The sequence below is a fragment of the Dasypus novemcinctus genome, chromosome 13 (genome assembly GCF_030445035.2).
Source record: "Dasypus novemcinctus isolate mDasNov1 chromosome 13, mDasNov1.1.hap2, whole genome shotgun sequence".
Taxonomy (NCBI): domain Eukaryota; kingdom Metazoa; phylum Chordata; class Mammalia; order Cingulata; family Dasypodidae; genus Dasypus; species Dasypus novemcinctus.
In genome coordinates, this window is record NC_080685.1 from 88,490,327 (window position 1) to 88,514,078 (window position 23,752).

The window sequence follows — 23,752 nt, forward strand, 5'->3', positions numbered from 1 at the left end:
GCACCTGCGGAGCACACACCTTCGTTAAGCCGCCTCATCTCCAAGGTGAGGGTGGGGGCTACTGAGGCTGGGGGCCAGAGCTGCTCCCCGACCTCACCGTGCTGCCGTGGGGGTCCCTGCTGTCTGCAGCGTGACACACCCAACCCACCCTCACCCAGCATCAACACAGATTATGTGAGCGCGATTCCCTGCGGCACCTCTTGTTAGCTAGCGCTCTGTGTGCACCTGTGATCATGCCAAGGGGGCCGGCCTACCCGGCCATAGAGGCCCAGTGCTCCTTAAAGAGAGGAACCCATTACCCTGGATAATATGTGAGCACAGGGCCCTGCTGGGTTTTAGGTGGGCTGTGTGTGTGTGTGTGTGGGGTCTACAGGGTGAGAGTTTGAAGCTACTTGTTTACTGCCCCGTTCTTTCCACAAGACTAAGGGCTCTTTGAGGAAGGCTTCTTTCTTCACCACCAGCCCCTACAGCAGAGCCGACCCACGGCTGGAACTCTGGAAGGGACTGTCGGGCAGATAATAAAGGCCAAGTGTAGCTCCTGTATCCTGGGCACTTACTGGATGCCAGGTGTTGTTCAAAGGGCTTTAATCCTCACCACGAGCCCTCTACTAGCACCCCCACTTTATAGATGAAGAGACAGAGGTTCAGGGAGGTTGAGTCCATTGCCCAAGTTTACACAGCCAGGAAAGGGCAGTGTTAAATTCACTCCCAAGCAGTCTGGCTCCAGAGTTGATGCTCAAATTAAAAGGGGAAGTGGACTTGGCCGAGTGGATAGGGTATCCGTCTACCACATGGGAGGTCCATGGTTCAAACCCCGGGCCTCCTTGACCCGTGTGGAGCTGGCCCATGCGCAGTGCTGATGTGCGCAAGGAGTGCCTTGCCACGCAGGGGTGTCCCCGCGTAGGGGAGCCCCATGTGCAAGAAGTGTGCCCCGTAAGGAGAGTCACCCAGCGTGAAAGAAAGTACAGCCTGCCCAGGAATGGCACCGCACACATGGAGATCTGACACAGCAAGATGATGCAACAAAAAGAAACACAAATTCCTGTGCCGCTGACAACAACAGAAGTGGACAAAGAACACGTAGTAAAATGGACACAGAAAACAGACAACTGGGGCGGGGGGAGGGGAAGGGAAGAGAAATAAAATAAATAAATAAATAAATAAAAATACAAATTAAAAAATTAAAAAAAAGTAAATAAGTAGGGAAGCAGATATGGCTCAAGTGATTGAGCTCCTGCCTCCCACATGGGAGGTCTGGGGTTCGGTTCCCTGTGCCTCCTAGAATAAATGAGTAAGACAGTGGACTGGAGTGATGGGCAGGCACAGTGAGCCGGCACAACAATATGATGCAACAAGGAGACACAAAGAGGAAAGACAATGAGAGACAGAACACAGCAGGGAGCTAAGGTGGCGCAAGCGATTGAGTGCCTCTCTCCCACATGGGGGGTCCCAGGCTTGGCTCCTGGTGCCTCCTAAAGAGAAGACGAGCAGACACAGAGAGCACACAGTGAATGGTCACAGACAGCAAACAATGGGGGGAGGGGGGGGACCAGGGAAGAAATAAATAAATCTTTTTTTTAAAAAAGTAAATAAATAAAAAAACTAACTTGTAATGAACCCGTGTGCATTTTGTTCCCTTCCTGGGGGTGCAGGTGGGGCGACCCGTTGTGGGAGTGTGGCTGCCTCTCACCCCTGACTGTCCTTGTTGGAGAGTGGCAGTGGAGGGTGCCCGTGCCCTTTGCCAGGTGACTCAGTGTCCTGCCTGGCAGGGGTGGGCCCAGGAGACCCAATCCCCATCCCTGCCTGACTCTGCAGCTATAAGGGTGTCTGAGTCAGGATCCTGAGTCAGCTGGGAGGCTTGTCTGGGGCTGGGGGAAGGTTGCCCAGGGCTGAGGGGACGGGCTGCCTGGTGGGGCGGGGGCAGCTCGTGGTCCTGGGATTTCACAGCCCCCGTGGTGTGGGCTGGGCAGTGGGCAGGGATTGGGGAATGTTAGCTCCTCTGACCAGCAGTGAGATGCCAGGTACCCTGAGACCCCGGCCAGGCTCTCACTTTCTTTGCCTTTAGCCGGCCTGTGACCTTGGGATCAGTCGCCTGTGCCCAGCTCCAGCAGGTTCAGATTTCAGGGCAGTCAATAGATATTTCCTTCCCTACACCCAAATCAGTGTCACAAACACTCAGGCCAATTTGCGATTATCCAAGTCACAGATAATCCCGACATCAGGGAATCCCCCAATAAATTCTCTTTGGTTTAGAAGTGGGCATCTGGGTTCTCTTTGGCTATGGGTATGTCTGGGACCCTAAGAATTCACAGAAACTTGGAGAGAGGATCTCCAGCTCACGGAGGCTGGAAAACTGATTAGTCTTCAAGTCTAGCCGAGCCCGGCCCGTTACCCCCTGCCTGTCTCCCCCTGTGCAGAGGAGCCTTGAGCTCTGCCGGGAAAGCCGCGGGAGCGAGGGTGGCGCGTGCCCCGAGCTGCTCCGGGGGGATGCCCCCGGGTTTCAGCCCTGCGGTGGAAGGAGCTGCCCCTCAGGTGATGAGCAGCCATCACTGGGAACATCAGGCGGAGGTGAAGGCCGTCTCTCAAGCCGGCCCCGAGAGCCCAGGGTTCAGGGCTCTTTGAACTGCCTGGCCCCCACCATCTTCCTGGGAATCAGAGGAGATGAAGTGTTGGGGTTAAAACCCCTCCTTCCCCCTCTCTGCTGGGCTTCAGGAAACAGAAAAGGCTTCTTTCAACCAGGAACTTAACTAAGAAGACCGGTGACGATGCCTTAAGAGCTGGTCATAGGTTAAGTTAACCTCACAGGTTAAGTTCAAGGCAGATGAGTCAGAGGCCGCTGCCCACCCATCGGGGCTCCCAGGGGCCCACCAGAAGCCATGGTGGCCTCCCCCTCTGCAGGCAGCCTTGGCCACCAAGGCCCAGGAGAGGAGTCCAGAAAAGATGGGGGAGGCGAGCCCTGTGGGGCCGGTGGGGCCACCAAGATGGACTGAAGCAAGTGCCATTTTGCTGTTAAGTTTTGTACTTTATTGAACAGCTGCAGAAGTAGAAAGGGAAGTGGGATGGGCGACATGATTATGTTTCTGGGTGAAGGTTTCAAAATGGGCTTTGCATAGGATATAATTAGTAAAGCCATTTGCTTTGTATAAGATGCTTGGCTATTTGGTGGTAGAGCTTGCCAAAAGAAAACACAAAAAACATCTTTTGGCAAGGAGGGCTGGAGGGTAGCTGGGTTGAAGAATTCCCCTGTTGCAGCCTTGGGGTCTGTGAGCATTTTCATCAATCAACAAGTGTGTACTGAGCCTACGTCTTATAGCGAGGGGGTTATGAGGCCTCCCTGACCCCCAAGCCCAACCCCCACCTCCTCATCCTCAGAGCTGAGTTCAGATCAGAGCTGTGGCCCTCTGTGCAGGCTCCAGGGAAGGGAGGCTGAGGCTCGCTCAGCATGGAACGCAGCAGGACAGGCCATCAGGCCAGCTGGAGCCAGGGCCCCGTTGTGAGAAGGGGAGGGGCTAGCGGCGGGAGGAGAGGCTACGGCGCATGGAGGGTGTCCCTGATGCTGCTGGTGAGAGGGAACCTCATGTTCTGGCCACAGAAGGAGCCCCGGAAGTCGTCCAGGTCCAGGGCCCACACCATGGCGCCTGCCAGCTGCTTCTGCCTCAGGTACCGTACCTGCCAGGGGAGGCCTGGTGTGAGGGGGGCTGGGCGCCCAGGGCCAGGGAAATGGGGCCACCCGCTCTGGGGGCCCCTCCCCAGGGGAGGAAACGCAGGCACCTAAGAAGTGCAACACCGCCCGGGCCTGGTGCTGGGACCCGAACCTGGGCCTCCCCCACCCTCTTCTCCTGTGGCCTTGGGGGACCTACCTTGCTCTTGACGCTCTCCTGGTCGTCGTACCCCACCCACTGGTTGCCCTTGGTGGCGTAAGGGACCTGCTGGTTGCTGAGTTTGTGGACTGTGGCTCCACGGAGGAAGTCACAGATCTGAGCAGAGAACAGGGCAGGGGAAGAGGCGGTCATGCTGAGCCTTTGCAGATCACCGGGAGATGTCACTCCCCAAATCTCCTCCAGCCCCTGGCTTCCTCCTGCAATCTCACTCTCTCTTGAACTTGCAGGCTGCACCTGGTCTCATGTAGGCTTCATGCAAATTGATGCAAAATAGAGGCAAAAGTCCCAGAGAAAGTGCTCTATGCTTTGGGTGGAGGGTTTGGAAAATGTTAAATGGAGTGGGGGAAATGTTGAGCTGACACTGAAGACTGTCCCCAAGCCACCAAGCCAGAACCACAGACTGGACTAATGCGCAAGAGCCTGCCTCTTGGCCATTGTTTTCCTGGGCTGGCAGGAAGGCCCCACCCCTGGGGCCACAGGGATACCCAGTAGCTTCTCCCTGGGGGGTGGTGCAGACTAGTTGCCCTGGGAGACTGTTAGGAGCAAGGCTCTGTAGCCCCTTTCCTCTTCTTCAGCAGTGGTAGGTCAGTTAGGAAGGAAAAGTGTGGAGCAGCAGGAAGCAGCTGTGGCTCAAGCAACTGAGCTCCCGTTTTTCCATATGGAGGACCTGGGTTCGATCCCAGGACCTCCTGGTAAAAAAAAGAAAAGAGGCGTCCCAGACGTGCGCCGTGAGGCCCAGGCCCAGGTTCCCCGCCCAGTGAAGCAACGCACCAAAAAGATGATGACGCAACCAGATAGAGGGAAAAGAAAAGTGTGGGGGCAGGGTGGAAGCATCACCTTCCCCGGGGCTGCTGGTGGTGTCGGGGGGATCCTACCTTCTCCCCCAACGCCATTACCTCGTAGTAGGCGAGGGTCCCTTCTTCCTTGGTGAAGCGGCCTGGTAGCCCTGGCCCCGAGATCGGGGCTCCGATACCCGTCTTGGAAGATGCCAAAGTGAAGCTTTTCCCGAAGGTGGGGATGCCCATTACCAGCTTGCTGGCCGGGGCGCCCAGCCTCAGCATGTACCCCACAGCATAGTCCTGGGGGGGGAGGGGTAGGACGGGAAGAGGATGCGCCGTTAGCGGGGCTGGTGGTCGGTGGATGAGGAAGGCTGTGCAGTTAACGCCGCTGCCTGGGAGGGTGGGATGACTGGTAAATGGTACACCTGGGATTTCTCTTCCCTCTGGGAACCACTAACATCCCTTTAAAATGTGTTTTATGGTTTCGTTCCTTAAAAAATCCTTTTGGTCTGGGAAGGGATGATTACTGTTTGACAGGTGCAGCGATCTGGTGAGGTGCTCAGGTTTCACAGCCAGCCTCCCGAGCCCCCAGCCACTGCTGCACTTTCTCCACTCTGCCCCTCCGCCTTCGCTCAGTCCACCTGCAGAACCTTCTGTAGATGCCCTCATCCTCTATGGAGGTATCGCCTCCCTCATTCCAGGCACTGTGGAGAATGCACAGATGTGGGGCCTCAGTTTCCCCAGAACTCCTCCCTCATAGGACTGTCCTGAGGACTAGATGGACGGATGTGTGAGCACCAGCACGTGGCAGGTCCTAGTGGACCTCTCCTTCTGGGCACTCACAACATTGCTGAATCTGTTGGAACTTGGGTCCTCCGGGCCTTTGAAGAGGGGACTGTGATGTCCTGTGCTCTGGCTCCAGCTTCCCTGAAAGTCATAGGTCATGAGGCTGATGAAATCCAGGTATCTGTGGAGGAAGGGGATGGAGGGCGAGGCGGGAAATGAGAAACGCTCTTGGCCTCCAGTCCATCACGCCGGTGGGATGTGAGCAGGACCAGCAGGCAGCCGAGAGACAAGCCATCCTCAGCTGTCTGCTATTGTGTCTGCTGGACCCCACCTCTGTGCCACGAGAGGCTCAGGGCCCCACAAAAGGGCTTAGTACAAGAACAACATTCTTCTGTTAGACCTCCAGCCCACTCTCTGGTGTGGCGCTCCATCTCACCCTCCTCCCATTAAGAGTAGCGAGGACAGATAGCTTCAGAGCGAAAGAGCAAGGCCAAAGGATGACCTGAGCCTAAGGACAGCTTGGGGTAGGGAGGAAGTTTTCCACACCTGCCACGGGAGGTCACAGGGGCTGCAGGCATAGGGCACTGTAGGTGGATTCCAAGTGTATGAGCTGCAGATGTTTGGAGCAAATGTTTGAGAGCTTCCTCTTTCCTACCCTCTCAATAACTGATTAAAGGATCAAGTCTAAACCTCTCTGAGACCTTAAATAAGATTCTCAAGTCGTATTAAGAGCCTCTGTTCCTTACTTCTGAGTTTCCAAGATTTTTCCTTTGCTCTACCAAGGATCAGGCTGCTTGATCTGTTATATCCATAAGCATGATGGGGCAGGGTGAGGAGGACGGGTTGGGAGAACTGGAAAGAAGGTTGTCTGCCTGTGAAAGCACCTGGAGGACTCTCCAGCATTCTAGAAATGAGGAAAGTATTACTGCTGTGTTGTCTCTCCAGAGCCTAGCACTCTGCTCAGCCTGGAAACAAGAAAATGCCCAAGTGGCGGACTTGGCCCAGTGGTTAGGGCGTCCGTCTACCACATGGGAGGTCCACGGTTCAAACCCCGGGCCTCCTTGACCTGTGTGCAGCTGGCCCATGCGCAGTGCTGATGCACGCAACGAGTGCCCTGCCACGCAGGGGTGTCCTCCGCGTAGGGGAGCCCCATGCGCAAGGAGTGCACCCGTAAGGAGAACCGCCAGCGCAAAAGTACAGCCTGCCCAGGAATGGTGCCACACACACAGAGAACTGACACAACAAGGTGACACAACAAAAAGAAACACAGTTTTCCGGTGCCGCTCACAACAACAGAATTGGACAAAGAAGACGCAGCAAATAGACACAGAGAAGAGACAACTGGGGTGGGGGGAGGAGGGGAGAGAAATAAATAAAATAAACAAATCTTTAAAAAAAAAAAAAAGAAAGAAAGAAAGTGCCCAGTAGTGGCTAGCTGGTTTATATAGCTTTTCCTACATCCTTTTCCAAAATACATTCATAGAAACTCTCTCAACTGGCCAACATGACACCCAAGGGAAAAAAGAAGGGCAGGGATCCTTATGTCCCATTGGACAGATGGGGAAACAGATACAGAGAGGGGAAGCGACTTACTCAAGGTCACACGTCCAGGTCTTGGAAGAACTAGGGCTAGAAGTTTAGCCTCCAAACTCTACATGAGTGCTAGGGCAGGGTGGGAGAGCGAAGGGGTATCTGCAGAGGCTTCTAGAGAGATGCCTGAGGGAGGACACTCACTGGGCTATCTGGGGGATGTTGTAGCCTTGGTCAATGTTGACCTTCCCTGCAGACACTGCTGCACTGAGCAGGAGCTGCTCTGCTTCCGACTGGGCTTCCTTTGCAAACTCAGCCTTCATTTCCTAGATAGGAGAGAGACAAGTGAGTAAAAGCTGGCCCAGGCCATGTGAGAAGGAGATTTGAGGAGGGAGGCCAAGGTCTCTGGCCATCCTCATTGGCCTTCCCCATATGCTCTGATCCCCAACCTGTTTGGGGCTCAATGGAAATGATCAAGTGGCCCATCAGTGGCCCTATGCTCAGGATCACCCATTCTTTTCTGAAAATACTGTTTGGACCAATCTCCTCTCCATCCTATCCGGTCTGTGATTAATTATTCCCAGTCCAGAAGGGACCATCAGACCAGTGGGTGATCCCAGCTGGCCCAAAGATGATATTGGAAGAAGTGTACCTTTCAGGCTGCTCTGTTCAAGTTGGTATGTGAAATCACAAAATTAACGTGATTTATAGTTGGTATTGTGGACAATTTGTCTAGACTCTTGCACTGGCCCTGGAGTAACTGGAGATGCTTGAGCTGCTCAGATGGAACTGAATGTCCAGGGGTGCCGTGCCTGCTGGGTAGTGGGTTCGTGCTGAACAGTGGGCAATGACATCCCCGAGTGGGCAGTGATGAGTGGGTGCTTGCCTGTCACCACCTTTGGCCTCTTAGCCCCCCTCCATCTCCCTCTGTATCACAAGGTGGCTTCCTTGCTGTGGGAGGTCTCCAGGACACATGGCGCCCTGTCTAGTTCCTGGTACAGGATCCCAGAGCCCTGTAGTAAGGACACGGCCCCCATTACCTGCTCTCAGGACCTGACAACAGCTTCAACCCCCCCCCTACTGGCTGATGCCCGCCCCCCTCCCTGCCCCTCTGCTGGACCCGACCAGCACCTTGAGCAGGGTGGTGAAATGCTGCTTGTCTCTCCGTGCAGGGTAGAGCCAGGCGAGGTCCAGCCCATCAAAGCCGTGGGTCCGCAGAAATGGTGGCACTGACTTGATGAAAGTCTGGCGACTTTGGGTGTTGGAGGCTAGTTCGGAAAATCTAGAGGCAAGATCAGCCCGGTGGTGTTCTCAGCACCAGCGCGCCGGGCATCTGGCTGGGTTTCTGAGCTGGGGGAAGCCAGGAGCCAGAGCCCACCCGCCCTAGGAGGCCGTGGTTGGAACCAGACCCCCCTCAAGGCTCGTCTTGGAAAGAGCAGGCCTGGAGCCAGACATTTCTGATTTCCAATCATGGCTCTTATCACTAACTAGTCAAGCCATATGGTGGATTGTAACCCGAGTCCCAGTAAAATGGGGATAATCCTAATATCTCACGTACTGTGGTGAGGATTACATGTGATACGGTTGAAGAGGGTATCTGGCCATACCTGCCCCTTTACAAGCTCTGCTTCAACACTGCCACTCCAGGACATCCCCCAGGGTCTCACACCCCCAATCTTCCCATTCTTTTCTAGCCCCCCTCTTCAAGCCCTCACAACAGTAGCCCCCAGCAGTTCTTTGTTCTCAGGTTTTGGGGGTAGTAAAAAGAGCACTGGCAGGGATCAGGTGATCTACTGTCAATGTGCTGTGTGGTTTTTGGCAAGTCCTTATCCCTCTCTGGGCTCTGGCTTCTTGGCTAGACCGGAACTTAAGACCCTTGACAAGCATCTAGGCTTCTGTGCCCAGCCAGTCTGGGCTTCTGTGTCCCCCCAGGCCCCTTCACTTCTACCACATCCGCTGTTGTCCTCCTTCTGAGGAACGGGTCCTACCTTTGAGAGCCAAAGCTCCATCCTCCAACAGACAGGAGAGTCTTCAGTTTGGGGTTCCTGTAGGCAGAGGAAGAAGGGGAGGGCAGGGACAGAGTTAAGTGGCTGTGACACTGGGTGGCTGCATGTCGGGGAGGTCATAGCAGGCTTCACGCGTTGGATGGGAGGCTTAGACCTCTGAGGTTAAGAGGTCGTGGCAGTTACTCTGAGGCATGCTGCCCATTCCCTGTTCCCCGCAGCGGGGTAGCAAGGGTATGCCAAAGAGTCACGAATGGAAATCGCCTTCTCTGGAGAGGCACCCCCGGAGGAAGGAGCGGCCTCCCCCTATCCCAGGGGAGCTCAGCCAGCGCCGCCCCCTACAGCCTGCCTCTATCACCACCCCAGACGCCGCTCAACACCCGCCCTCGTCACCTTCTCTCGTTTAAGCCCAAGCTCCTCCAGCTCTCCACGCCCAGCTGGGTCCCCTGGGCCTCGCCACGCTCCGGGGAAGATTGCCCTGCCCCTGGCCGCTCGGCTAACTGTCCTCCTCCCGTCCTGTCGAGCCCAGGATCACCTGTTCTTGAGAGCGTTCAGTGTGTCATAGAGCGACACATCATTCCACTCCCAGGTGTCGATCTCGTTGCTGCTTATGTTGGCAAAGCTGTAGATGACGTGGGTGCAGAGGAAGGGGTCGATGGCGTCGGGGAAGCAGCTCGCGTCACCCTCCCGGTACTGGGCCCAGTTGGTGTAGTAGCAGACCAGCTTGTAGGCGGAGCCTGAGGGAGAAGCCTGAGGTGGAGCCGGGGCTGGGACTCCCCAGGAGCCCTCTGGCTGCGCCCCGAGGCGAGCGCCAGTGTGGTTGTGGGGTGGGGTGGGGGGCAGGGGTGGAAGGGGAGACAGAATTCTAAATCACTTCTGCTTCTGGGGAGTTTCCTGACCAATGAAAGTAAGTCCTGTTCCAAAAATGCTTAGAAAAGATCAAATGTAGCAGATGAATACTCCGCAGACTAAGAATGGGCCCTGCATAAAGGGGGGTGGGGACTGACGAATAAAAGTAAAGTAAGGAAGGCTTCCTGGAGGCAGTGACTTTGAGGGAGAAGAGGGACTCGGCCCAAGGAAGCCGTTGTCAGAAGAGTACCTGGCTGTCAGGGGACAGCCTTGCGGGCCTTGCACTGGGCCGTCTCTCCCGTGTGCTCTGCCTCCGGCGGGGGGGCACCCTAACAAGCAGCCCACCCCACGCTGCGGACCCCCAGGCCCCTCCAGCCGGTCCCCCTCGCTGGGACCTAATAAATATCACTAATGACCAAGAAGTTCTTCCTCTCCTCTAATTCTAATTCTTCCTGCTGCAAATCGAGACTTTCTGGCTCTTTTTGTTGTGCAAGAACCAGGGGGCATCACTCACCCCGTGTGGTCTATAGGCTCATGTGAATGGGTCCCAGCGGGCCATTAATCCAAGTCTTCACTGAAACTGAGCCTCAAATTCACAGAAAAGTAGAGAACGGTATGAAAACTACCTATATAACTTAATATTTCTGAGCAGTTCAGGTCATAGAAAGAACTAGAAAAGTGTTCCCCTGGCTGGCCAAGACCTTCAAACTCATGCTTTAACCTCACTGCACCCCTATTTCCCATGATTTAAAAAGAAGGGGGTGCTACAAATTAAAAGGGGGTGGGAGTACTTACAGCACTGGAGCAACACCAGGACCACAAAGCCTGAAGGGAAATCCAAGGTCAGGATTGTCGCCTCCACGGACATCCTGCCCTCCCCTCTCCCCCCTCTTTCCTCCCCCTCCCCCCCCCCCCCCCCAGATAATCAAGGACCCAACACCAGCTCCTCCCGCTGCTGCCCCTTCCCCTCCCCCCTCCCAGCCTATTCCTGCCCCCTAGCAGGTGGAGGCCACTGCTGTGGGCTGTCTGTGTCCTGGGTCCTTGAGTCTCAAAACCCAAAATCCCTTTCCACCCTGCTCAGCCCAGAGACCTGTCTGAGCTGCCCTCAGAGCCATCCTGGCCGCAGCAGATCCCCGCACGGCGCGGCCTCTTCCTGTGCCTGCCTGCCAGCTCCTGGGGCCCCGCTGCCTGGCCAGGGCCTCTTCCCCAAGCTTCCAACTTCCTCTTTATACCCATCCCACTCTACTCCCCTGCACCCTAAACCATCCTTTACCGGAATGGAGCTGTGTGTCAACCCAAGAGCTACAAGGTTGGGAAGTGGAGGCGGGGGGGGGGGGGGGGGGGGGGGGGGGGGGGGGAATTTTGAGGCCACTAGAGGAAGATTGAGAAACCCTGGGGAGTTTTGAACTTTGGTCAGGTCTTCTAGAGCAGCATTCCAGCAAGCCCGGGTGATGACCTGGGACCTCCCGGGCCTCATCTCCAAAGGCTCTGCACAGCCCCACCTCTCCCCCAAGCCCCTGCCCACCCCTCCCCACACACACACAATTTCCCGGCCAGCATTTTCCCGGCTTTCTTTGGCAGCCCCTACCTTTGCATCTCCAGCCCTCAGTCCAGGCTCTTGGCCAGGTTGAAAGTGGGGCACAATTAAGTTGTGTAATCCGACGTGCCCCAAGCAAGCCTATTTTCCGCCTGAGGCCCAGAATCACCCTGTCTGACCTCCCCTCCACTCAAACGTTCTCTCTGTCTCCAAGCAGTTTCCACAGCCTGTTTGGAGTCTAGGTAAGGGCCACGGAGCATGCGGGGGAGGAGAGCAGAGTCTGGTTCCTCCCTTTTTGGTCTATCTTCCCTTCTTTTAGCAATTTAAATATTTGACTATTTAAGGGAAAAGCTGAGAGAAGAGAGGGAAATTCCCGGGACTGTTCTGCTTCCTTTTGGAAATGCCACTTAAGAAGAGTGAGGAAAGCTTTGTTGCCAGCCTGGGGCTGCAGTGGAGAACTGCAACCCAGTGGGCTCTGGACATCCCGTGTGAGGCGTTGGCACAAATCTCCTCAGAAGAGCGGTGATCTCTACGCCTTTCTCACTGATGTGTTTGAAAACCAAGTCCAGTGACTCCATCCCTCTCTAAATCTTTCAGTGACTTCTCATTACTCTTTGGATAAGAACAAAATTTCTTAACAAGGCCCTGCCTGGTTTGTCCCCTGTTTGTGGTTAAAATTTTTGGCCAAAGATCTAGGACAATTCCATTCTTTGCAGGATGTAAATTAATTAATAGGCAGGGAGTGAAAAGTTCAGCACGCTGAGAGCCAGCCTGGGCCGGAGGCTTCTCAACAAGTCCCTTTATTTTTGCAATAACATTAAGTAATAACCAAATATTATCCACTCTGGTTTTGAAACCCTCTCTCCCTTTTTAATTTCAAAATTTTAAAGAATCATGCATACCATACAGAAACCCTCTCATTTTTTTGTCTTTATTTTTTAATGTTACACTGAAAAAAAAAGAGGTCCCCATATACCCCCCACCGCCCTCACCCCACTCCTCCCTCAACAACCTCCTCCAACATCATGGGACACTCACTGCACTCGGTGAACACCTCTCTGAGCACTGCTGCACCACGTGGTTAATGGTCCACATTTAAGTGAAACCCTCTCTTTTGAGGTCTCTCTTTCTCCTCTCTCTTTCTCTTTCCTTCTTTCCCTCTTTCCCTTTCTTTCCCACTAAAACTGGAACTCCCCTTCCCTTCCACGATAAAAGGAGTGGGCTAAAGCCTTTTGTCCAGAGTCATTCAATGGTTACTAATGGGCCACTGCTTCTCCCTTTTAAGGTGACTTTTTCTTTGTATACTCAAGATGATTGACAGCCAATGATAGCTTTTCCTTGTTCATTTGGGGTGCTAAGAAGTGAATTTACTCTCATCTCTATATTTCAAAGTAGCATGCATGCAAAATTTTTCATAACAGGTGCAGGATGTTACGAAAGGATCTCTTATTTTCACTCTCTTCCTATGTTGAAAAGTATCCCTTTGGCTCATATTGGCCCACCCCAAGGTCAATGTGTTCATTCCCCCTGTTCTCACATGAAGGCAGCATCGTCACAACAAATAACCAAGCACCTCCTGGGCCAGCCCCGGCAGGATTGGCCAAGGATCCTATGGCCTGCCACCCCTTAGCCTCGTCTCATACCATGTCCCTTTCACTCTCTTTCCTTCAGTCATGCAAGCCTTCTTTCAGATCCTTATATTTTCTATACTCTCTCTTACCATAGAGCCCTTGTGTGAGTCATCTACTTTCCTGGCAGTAACAATGAAGAGTCTGAGATTGTATCTCTCTTGCAAGTTAATGAGCTAGCCTGCCATAGTTTCGTGGATGCTGGCGGAAGACATGAGACTCCTAGGTCAGAGACAAAGGGCTTTTAACATCCATGGCACAGCAAGCAGCATGAACTTCAGGTTTGTCCAGTTTCCTAGGGAGCTGACATTTGAACAGCTTATACTACGGATTAGTATCACAGCAGGGGAGCTCTGAGTTTAAGGAATCTGAACATTTCTGTGGGCGGGAGGGAAATACTGTCTTTTCTATACTGGGTAGTAAACAAACTTTCCTTTTGCTCTTTATCCGTTTTCCAAGCTGTTTGCTATATAAAATTCCTCGAAAAGATACTCTAGAACAAAGGTAGACTGTGCAGAAACACAAGACCCATGGAGAATTGTCTTCCAGCACTGCCCTTCATTGGCCAGTTTACTTTTACTCTTCCCTCAGTTTACAGCTCACGCAGGCACAGGCTCCTATTGTAACCGTTAGAGTCCTGTGTACCTTTCTTTCCTACTGCCTGACTCAGTTATCATTTTACATTTTGTGATTTTTGTGCATGGGTGTGTATGTTTTATTAACACCTGTCTCCCCCACTAGACGCTAAGCCCAGTAAAGGCAAAGACGGGTCAGTTTTATCACCTTTGTATCCACCCCCAGTACTGAACGCACAGTCAATGCTTAGTAAAGGACTAACTGAATGAGTGAGTAAATGAATGATCTTAAACTGGTACATAATGCCAAACTCATATTTTGAGTTTGAAACCCAATGTTCTCAAAAATTAATCTCTTTTCCTAGTTCTCGTTACCCTCTGAATATCTGATTCAGGAAGTACCACAAAACTGACGAGCATCTTGACTTAACTTCCCTGATCCCATTTTTCTCTGGCCATTCGTTTGCTCATTCAACAAACATGTATTGAGTATTTGTCTGTTGCTTTGTTCTGTGGTAGGTGGTGAGGAAAGAAATGTGAGTAACACAACAGAGTTGTCTGGCCAAGTCAGATATTGAACAAAGAATCCTGTAAATAAGTAATTTACTACAATTGTGAGATGTCGGAGTCGGAGACCCAAGGGTATGGGGAATGAAAGACAAAGAGAGATTGGGTTCAGGGGATCTGAGAGCATTGGTTTCTCAAGCTCATCAGACAACTTTATTGAGTTGAGGGCCTAGTATATATACCCCTAACATACGTGACATTCAGCATAAAATCAAGTTACCTATTACCCTTACCTCATTCTATATTAACTAGTGATTGATGAACACCAACAAACTTTACTGGAACTATTATTATAAAAATCAGTAATTATACTAAAAAATCTTGTTACTCAGGTCATTCAAGTACCTGTAGGTGTACTTTCCCAGCCATGATTGTGATCTGCACTGATAATCATAAGGGACAGCTTGACTCAGTGGTCAAGGAAGTAACTTGCTTCCATGGAAACAACATGCCTTTGTTTCCCACAGTAAGAAGTCACATGGAAAAGTGGACCAGGAGCCCGTGGGGGACAGAGCCACCTCTCCCAGGACAGCCGCCCCTGAGCATAGCTGTCTTGTATGGGGTGTCAGCGCAAACCCAGGAGGTGTGGCCCCTCACCAAGCGTCTGAGGAATCAGTTTCCTTTTTCCAAGCAGGCGCCTTCCCCCAGGCGGTGATCTTCCACCAGGTAGGGGTTCACGCACATTTCCAAATCCGTAGCTCGGTATCACGGTAGATGCCATCAAAGAAGACTCAGAGGCAGAAATGTTTAGACCAAAAACAGTTACTTGAGCAAAGCGAAAGAGAGTCAGAGTGCAGAAAGACTGGATTGGCCAACACAAAACGCAAGGACTGGAAGGGGGGGCAATGACGAAGTTCCCCACATTCACGGTGGAAGTCGGCAGCTCTCTCACTTGTTCGACATATTCCCAACATGCCTTTATTCAGCAGCACCACAGAAATAGGGATGCCACTGTTTTTAATTGGTTTTTCTTAGGAGGTACTGGGGTTCGAACCTGGCACATGGGAAGCAGGCGCTCAACCACTGAGTTACATCTGCTCCCCAGTAAGAGTTGTTCTTTTCATTTGTCTGCTTGTTTGTTTATAGGAGGTACTGGAGATCAAACCCTGGACCTTGTACATGGGAAGCAGGTGCTCAATCACTTGAGCTACAGCTGCAACCCAAGGAGTTGATTTTTGTGGGAATTTTGTATTATCAGTTAGAATCAGAATCAGTCAAGATGGTCTATCTCCAGGGACAAAGCGTCCCCAGGCTGTCCCCTGTGTTGCTTAGTCATGCTAGAAGCAGAGCTGATGTCTGTTTTTCTTGTACAGGTTTTCCTTCCTTTGGGCAATGTTCCTGCCATTGAGGCATGGACTTGACCATGTAGGTTGTGTAACAATTTTCTGACTGAGCATCATTCAAATCGACATTTTGTTTTATTTTACCAGCTTACATACACAGGCATAACAAATTTCCTCTTTTTGTATGGCAAACAAAACCAGAGCCACAAGCTATTAAGGCTTTGAAAACTCCCAGGGATGTAAATTTCTTCTATGCATCAGAAGAATTTTTATCATCCTTATCCACACCATTTCCTCGAAGATTCCCATATTTGTTAATATTCCTGGACGGCTGTGGAAAAAATAATTCTTTGCTGCCTGTAAGACTAGAATTTTGAAGTCATGAAGCCCTACATGACCAATTTTCCTGGGAGGACTTTGTAGATGTCATTCCCACATGTAAATTGTAGTTCTTGAATAGGGGTCTTACCTCACCCACTAAATGGAATTTTTGATATGTCAATATCCAATTATATTCTAATAAGTAAAAGGACAGATTCTTATTGAACCTAAGTAACTATCTCCCGTGGTCATAGATATTAATTCCCTCTAGAAGTGGACAAGTGATATAATTTGTCTGGTTTCATTTTCTTTTCCAAATTTATAAAACAGGAAATTTGGTCAGAAAGTAAAGGAATGTGAGAGCGGATGTGGCTCAAGCAGTCGAATGCCTGCTTCCCACATAGTAGTTCTCAGGCATGGTTTCCAGTGCCTCCTAAAAACAAAAAAGTTCACAACAATCAAACAAACAAAAAACCAACTCAAGGAAGCTAATGTGGCTCCGTGGTTAAGCACTGGCTTCCTACACACAAGGTCCCAGGTTTAATCCCTGCCCCCCCCCCAAAAAAGTCAAAGAACTTACTAAAGGCACTTTCCATATTATTTAATCTTTGTTATTGCTTTGTAGACAAAGCCAATCAATATATATCATTATAATGTACAGTATTATTTTTAAATTGTCCTGATGGTATATCAGCTTATAATCTACGTTAAGATCTCTCACGGAATCTTTTTTCTTTTGAATTTTGAAAGTTCAGTTGAGACAAAATATCATTTAAAGAGTGCTTCATTCCAGTTTGTATAGACATAATCTGTTACATTAAGGGTGAGAGGTAGATTTTACAAAAGGCTTTTGTCTTCATTTTAATTAAAATAAAATATTAGTCATAATAAAATCAGTGCAATTAATCCTAGATAATTAATTTTTTTTTGTTACTCTTGGGCTAGGCAGTCACTTTGACAAAGTTGTATGTATGTTTTATACCAGGAGTCAGCAACTTTTTCTGTAAAGGTCCAGATAATAAATATTTTAGGCTTCCCTGGTCTTACGGTGTGGTTACAACTATTCCATTCTGCCCTTGTTGTGGGAAAGCAGCCTTAGACAGTACATAAGCGAATGAGCATGCCTGGACTCCAACAAAACTTTATTTACAAAACAGGTCACTGGTTGGATTTAGCCCAAGAGACATAGTTTGCTGACCTCTGTTCTAGAATCTAGACCAAAACTGCTCTAGATATTCTGACTCAGTCACTTGGTTCCCTCTAAAGGTCCATGGTGATGCCAGCTTGTACTCAGAAACCTGTATCCATGGTGTGCATCGATTGTCTGCAGGACCAGGTTCAGCCCTTCATTGATGTTCCTTTGATGTTTCTTCCAGAAGACTCAATCTCTGATCTTTAGCTTGCAGCAGAGGTCTTTGGATGAATGCAAGAAAAAAGGAAATATCATCTGCGAATGAGCAGATTAAATGAGTCTGGTTTACCAACAAGAATGGAGGAGAGTGGAGTCCTTTATTAAGGTACAATTGGGACCAATTTGTGTGAGAGAGTGGAGAGAGTGAGGGCATTAACAAATCCCCAGGGCCTTTCCTTTATCACATAAAGTAAGAATGTCACCAATTAACAAGGGTATTTAAACTTAAAGGCAAACAAATTTTTAAAGAAATGAATGTGTTGATAATGACTGTGTCAGTCTTTAAACATGAACACCAGAATACTTTCTTTAAAAAGTAAAATGTGAATATGATTGTTTCAGTAGAATCATTGAAATATTTATATTAACACACTTTACTTCTACAAACTTAACCTAGTAAAGCCGACTGTTTCTTTTTGATAAATAGCAATAAACTTGATGGCTCTTGTTATTGGATTGAACTAGTCATTCAACTAGAGAATGTTTGACATACCTTATTATTTTTAATAGCTGCCTTCTTATAAAGTGGAAGATTATATCTTTGTGTTAATTTTGGCTATCTTAAAATCCCATCAAGTGGCTTAATTTAGGTAAGATAAAAATCTGGAAGACTTATCAGAGGAGACGAGATAAGAACATATATGGCAAGTATTTAAAGGCAATGTGATGGTTAATTTTACTATGTCAACTAGGCTACTCGGTGATGTCCAGTCATTTGGCCAAACACTAGTCTAGATGTTGCTATGAAGGTATTTTATAGAGTTGATTCACATCTATAACCACTTGTCTTTAAGTAAAGGTAATTGCCCTCGGTAACGTGGGTGAGCCTCATTCAATCAGCTGAAGGCCTTAAGAGCAAAACACTGAGGCTTTCCAGGGAAGAAGAAATTCTGCCTCAAGACTACAACAACCCTTGCCTGAGTGTCCAGGCGCTGGCCTTGCCTGCGCATTTCCAGCTCCAAGACTGCAGCCTTAGCTCTTGCCTGCACTTCCAGCCTGTGAGCCTGCCCTACAGATGATGGATTTATCAGCCCCCCACAATCGCAGGAACCAATTCCTTAAAATAAATTTCTATATATACACACCACACACATATATCTTCCTGGTTCTGTTTCTCTGGAGAACCTTGACAGATACAGGCAGGAAGCAATTAGAAAAATATTTTTTAAAAACACAGCAATAAAAAGCAATATCGATATGAACTTTAACTTTTTCATAAAGAAGGAGCTTTTGCTAAAATGTAAAATTAGCCAAAAGCACAGAGAATTAACAGGCTATGTGGGTGATAGGATTTCTGTTGTCTGGGAAGGGATTAAATTGGTTATACAAACAGACAGAAAATCCAAATTCTAGTTTTACTCTTTGGCATGTAATTTGTATAACAATCTGCAGTAAAGAATACAATACTAATGAACAAATTAACATTGAGCCAACTTTACTTAACACAAAAATTTAACACATCATTGCTCCCTTTCAAACTCATTGTTCATAGCTATTATAACCCCAAGAAAATAAAGTTTACTTCTCCTAAGACCTTCTAAACTTGTGGTAAAATCTCAAATTTGTATTTTATCATCTTCTTTTATGTTTGGCCCAACCAAATTATTTTTATTTAAAGATAAAATTCTTTTTTCTTTCCCTTGATAAATAAAAGCAGTCATTACCTTGCAAACACACCCCCTGTTGTCACATTCTTTTACATTTCTTAAAAAAACAATATGCACATTAACATAACCCAAAAGCATTTGTTTAAGCTCTTCAACCTGTTAACTGATAGTTATATGATAACTTACTGAATAACAGCAGGGGCATTTTTTAATTATAGGGTTCTAGTATCTAAAGATTATTTATTATTGACTCAAATTCATATTAGTGAAAAAAATCTAATATTAGCTTACAGTCTTAATGTTAATTAAGGATCTGGACATTATAATTTAAATTGACTCATTAAGTCCATGTAAATTTTCAAAGTATATGAAAAAATCTCTTTTTATAAAGATACTACTTATTAATTTAGCAAACCACTTAATTTTTCTAATTTATAATCTTTTTTTTTTTTTTTTTTAAAGATTTATTTATTTATTTAATTTTCCCCCCTCCCCTGGTTGTCTGTTCTTGGTGTCTATTTGCTGCGTCTTGTTTCTTTGTCCGCTTCTGTTGTCGTCAGCGGCACGGGACGTGTGGGCGGCGCCATTCCTGGGCAGGCTGCTCTTTCTTTTCACGCTGGGCGGCTCTCCTCACGGGGCGCACTCCTTGCGCGTGGGGCTCCCCCACGCGGGGGACACCCTTGCGTGGCACGGCACTCCTTGCGCGCATCAGCACTGCGCATGGCCAGCTCCACACGGGTCAAGGAGGCCCGGGGTGAACCGTGGACCTCCCATATGGTAGACGGACGCCCTAACCACTGGGCCAAAGTCCGTTTCCCCTAATTTATAATCTTAAATAAATTTGTGTTAGTGTATATGACCAGCAAAACCAGTAGAAAAAATTCAGGAAATTCAAAATAGTTGGATTTTTCATGAGAAAATAAACACAAGAATTGTATAAACTAGAATATTGTGTTCACCATCAGGGAAAAGGCATAGAGCTGCTTTTAAACCAAAATTATTAAATCAGTCTAATTTTTCTAAAGACTCATCTTTTTCTTCTTATACAATTCTATATCAAGTTTTTGAAACTTTTAAGTTGTTTAACAGTAATGTTTTGCTTCTTATTTTGTAACCTAGCAACCAAGGTCATTAAACTCACAGTCAAACCTTCTTTTCTCTTTTTCCCCTGAATTACATTTTCGCAAGGAAAAAAAATTCAGAGTCAACACAGTTAAAACATAAAAGTAGAAACTTTATTTTAAAAGAAATATTTGAATTCTTAAATTTATAAGGGTGCTTAATATGGTAATACAGATTTTGGAAAAACACTATTTGGAACAGAAGCTCATTCCATTTGATTTTTTTTTTTCTTCTCTATGAACAAGTTTTATTCAACCAAGTTGTGAATGGATTATCCAAAAAAAGGAGAAACTTTAATTTTAATTTTTGTATATATTTCCACAATATATAAAAGAGAAAGAGAGAATGAATGTCATTAAAGTGTTTCCAGTTCTCAGGGAAACAGACATGTAAGTTGGAGGAGCTCTCCATATTCCACTATGACATACAAGGTCCTGTTTTTCAAAAATTTATTTTATTTACTTTATTATTTTTCTTTATTTATCACCCCTGCCCCTAGATGGTTCTCTCATCTGTCTGCTTATTGTTTGCTTGCCTTTTCCAGGAGGCACCAGGAACCTAACAGGTTGCCCAACAACCTGAGCCACATCCACTCCCAGTGGGCTGCCACATCTGCTGCTTGTGGCATCTGCTTGTTGTGGCATGGGCAGAGTCTAGCTTGTTGTGGTGGGAGGTGGCGTTTGATCATCTTCTCTTAAGAAGTACTGGGATTGGAACCCAGGACCTCCCTTGTGGTAGGCATGTGCCAAAGGGATTGAGCCACATCTGCTTCCTACAAGGTTCTTTTATGTTTTTTTAAATTTTTTAATTTTTTGTCTTTATTTTTTTAATATTACATTAAAAAAATATTAGGTTCCCATACACCCCCCAACCCCTCACTCCACTCCTCCCCCCATAGTAACATTCTCCTCCATCATCATGAGACATTCATTGCATTTGGTGAATACATCTCTGAGCATTGCTGCACCTCATGGTCAATGGTCCACATCATAGCCCACACTCTCCCACATTTCATCCAGTGGGCCATGGGAGGACATACAATGTCCGGTAATTGTCCCTGCAGCACCACCCAGGACAACTCCAAGTCCCTAAAACGCCTCCACATCTCATCTCTTCCTCCCATTCCCCACATCCAGCAGCCACCATGGCCACTTTCTCCACATCAATGCCACATTTTCTTCGATTACTAATCACAATAGTTCATGAATAGTATATCAGTAAGTCCACTCTAATCCATATTCTATTCCTCTATCCTGTGGACCTTGGATTGCTTGTGTCCACTCCACACCTATATCAAGAGGGGGCTTAGATTCCACATGGATTCTGGATGCAATCCTCCTGCTTTCAGCTGTAGGCACCCTTGGCTCCATGGTGTGGTGGTTGACCTTCTTCAACTCCATGTTAGCTGAGTGGGGTAAGTCCAATAAACCAGAATATAGGAGCAGAAGTCCGTTGAGGCTCAGGGCCTGGCTATCATATGGTCAGTCCAGAGATTCAGATGCCCTGGGTATATATTAAACCCCAGCACCAACTACAATTCTGGTAAAGTAACAGGAAAGGCTTGTGAAAAAAGATCACATCTGAGTCCAGCTCCATCACACAGATACACAAACTCCAAAGAAGGGCCAACTGACATGGCACTGAACTCCATCTGCCATGATCATAGAACCTGTGGGTTTCTGTAGCCCTCAAAAGAACCAATACCCGAGGTTGTATCTACTTTATCTGTCTCTGGGACTCTGCTGAGGTGTGCATAAGGGCAACCCCACTGATGACCTCCCAGCTCTTTTTTGGAGACTCATAGCCATATAAACTCATTTGTCCTTTCCATTTCCCCCTTGGTTCAGGTCAAAAAGCATTTTTAACTCCTGGTATTATATGTAGACTGAGATATTCTGATGGTCCGAGTTGACCCTTTTATTCAAGGTCATTTTCTAGTTACATCATCAGCTGGTACTTGGCAGTAATCCCTTGGTGCCAGGGAAGTTCATCCCTGGGAGTCATGTCCCATGCTGGGGGAAAGGCAATGCATTTACACGCTGAGTTTGGCTTCGAGACTGGCCACATTTGAGCAACATAGAGGCTCTCAGGAGGTAGCTCTTAGGCACCCTGCAGCTCTAGGCCATGTACTTATTTCAGGTGCACAGGCTCACAAGCATAGTCATTAGTACCAAGGGCTCATTGTTGGACCTTCATTCTTTTTTTGGTCTTTGCCATTGCACTTGGGGGATTGTTGCTGTTCCTTTAGGGACTGTGATAGAGCTCAGCACTCCCTCAGTTGTTGTTTTTAATTGTTTCCACTATGAAAATATCCAAACATTTTTATGTACCCTGGATATATGCCCTGTAGAACTCCTTGCCAACCATGTGTTCCCTGTCAATAACACCCCACACCAGTATTCCTCCGCTGCCATTGTTGAACCTCTCTGTGATCCAAAACTTCCTGAAAAGTGAAGCCCAGTATATTGCCTGGTTCCCTTAATAGTAAAATGGAATATAGCAATGAGTTTAAAGGTTAGATATAGAATACATAGTAATTGGGAAAAATTCTACATCCTATCTTTTTCTTTTCTTTTTTCTAATTATTAAGCTTATCTTCATAAGAGTTTTAGATCCCAGTAATTTATATATACAATATACCATACTCCCACATATCTAACATAAAACCTTTTCCCTTCCGCAGCAATAATCTTTTTACATATTCATACTATATTTACTGAAACTGATGTACAGATATTGAGACAATAGCTTTCAAACAAGGTAACATTTGTGTTTATATTGTGGTTTATATTTTAGACTATACAATTTTCTAAATTTTTGTTATCTTATGTTTTACATTATGATTTACATTTTAGCCTATCAACCCCTATATATTTTTGGTGTAATTTTACATGTCTTATATCCATCCTTGTGTATTGTTGTGAAACACTTCTATTGCCCACACAGTTACACTGGTTCCATCTGTTCAATACCTCTTTCCCCCTCCCCTTAGAGCCCACAGTGGCAGTCAATCTTCATTGCTTGAAGGACCATGTTCAGAGATACTTGCGACAGTGTTGAAGGCTTGACGTGCTCAACTGCCCTAATGCCCTGGGAACCGCCATTTCTCTTGAGAGACAGTTCCCTCTATTTGATGGCATCGGTCCTCCCCAGGATTTGGGTATACCTTCACTCTCATTATATGGGTCTCTATCCAATGATATAACCCACTATGGGAAAATGAGCATTCACACATTCCCTAGAAGACTGTACTCCATCAGATTATCCCCTTTAAGCATCTTAAAGAGGTAACTTTCCTTATTATATTTTTGAAAAGGTTTTCTCAGCATTATACTCTCAACCTAATACCTGACAATCTCCTATGTTCGTATATTGCCCCACCCTCCCCCCAATCTTGGGCAATATTACCCATCCTCCCATCCCTAGCCCCCCTCAAGCCTGCAAAGCTGCACCCAAAGGTAACCCTATGCACCCATTTTATCCCTTCCTTGTACAGTACTTACCTCCAGCTTATCATAGATTTCACCCATGTAGGTGTCAGCTTACATCCTTCCTCTACCTCCCAATTTCCTGTAAACCTAGTATCCAGTCTCTAGCTCTCTGAGGCAGTTTGGTTTACTTATTTCATATCATTGAGGTCATGTAGTATTTGTCCTTCAACGCCTGGGTTGCTTCACTCAACATAAGGTTCTCAAGATTCATCCGTGTTATCACGTATGCTTGTAGTGTATTTGTTCTTAAAGCCGAGTAGTATTCCATTGTATGTATATACCACATTTTATTTATCCATTCATCTGTTGATGGGCATTTGGGTTGATTCTAACTTTTGGCAATAATGAACGATGCTGCTATGAAAATTGCTGTGCATATATC

The 23,752-nt window shown here is 47.7% G+C and overlaps 1 protein-coding gene and 1 long non-coding RNA gene across 2 annotated transcripts; one reads left to right on the forward strand and one right to left on the reverse strand.

The window, feature by feature from the left end:
• Positions 1–3,001: 3,001 nt before the first annotated feature.
• CHI3L1 (chitinase 3 like 1) lies at positions 3,002–11,107 on the reverse strand. Its single transcript, XM_058274985.2, has 10 exons — positions 10,919–11,107; positions 10,624–10,653; positions 9,515–9,716; positions 8,965–9,021; positions 8,108–8,258; positions 7,181–7,302; positions 5,504–5,627; positions 4,778–4,960; positions 3,861–3,977; positions 3,002–3,669 (listed from the first exon to the last, which is right to left on the reverse strand). Exons 1-10 carry the CDS (start codon positions 10,941–10,943, stop codon positions 3,529–3,531), a joined length of 1,152 nt encoding a protein of 383 aa, XP_058130968.1. The 5' UTR covers positions 10,944–11,107; the 3' UTR covers positions 3,002–3,528.
• A 3,416-nt stretch (positions 11,108–14,523) lies between these two features.
• LOC139436238 (uncharacterized) lies at positions 14,524–17,601 on the forward strand. The gene is made up of 2 exons (XR_011645328.1): positions 14,524–14,801; positions 17,006–17,601. It is a non-coding gene; the product is annotated as an uncharacterized lncRNA (long non-coding RNA).
• The last annotated feature ends 6,151 nt before the right edge of the window (positions 17,602–23,752 follow it).

Bases quoted from the DNA above. Each gene is read 5' to 3' on its own strand.
- CHI3L1 (XM_058274985.2), bottom strand. From the start codon at position 10,943: ATGGCTCTGAGGGCAGCTCAGACAG. The intron at 9,022-9,514 runs GTGATCCTGGGC...CTCTGCCTACAG, and splicing joins CTGAACGCTCTCAAGAACAG to GAACCCCAAACTGAAGACTC. The intron at 3,978-4,777 runs GTAATGGCGTTG...TTCTCTGCTCAG, and splicing joins GGACCCTCGCCTACTACGAG to ATCTGTGACTTCCTCCGTGG.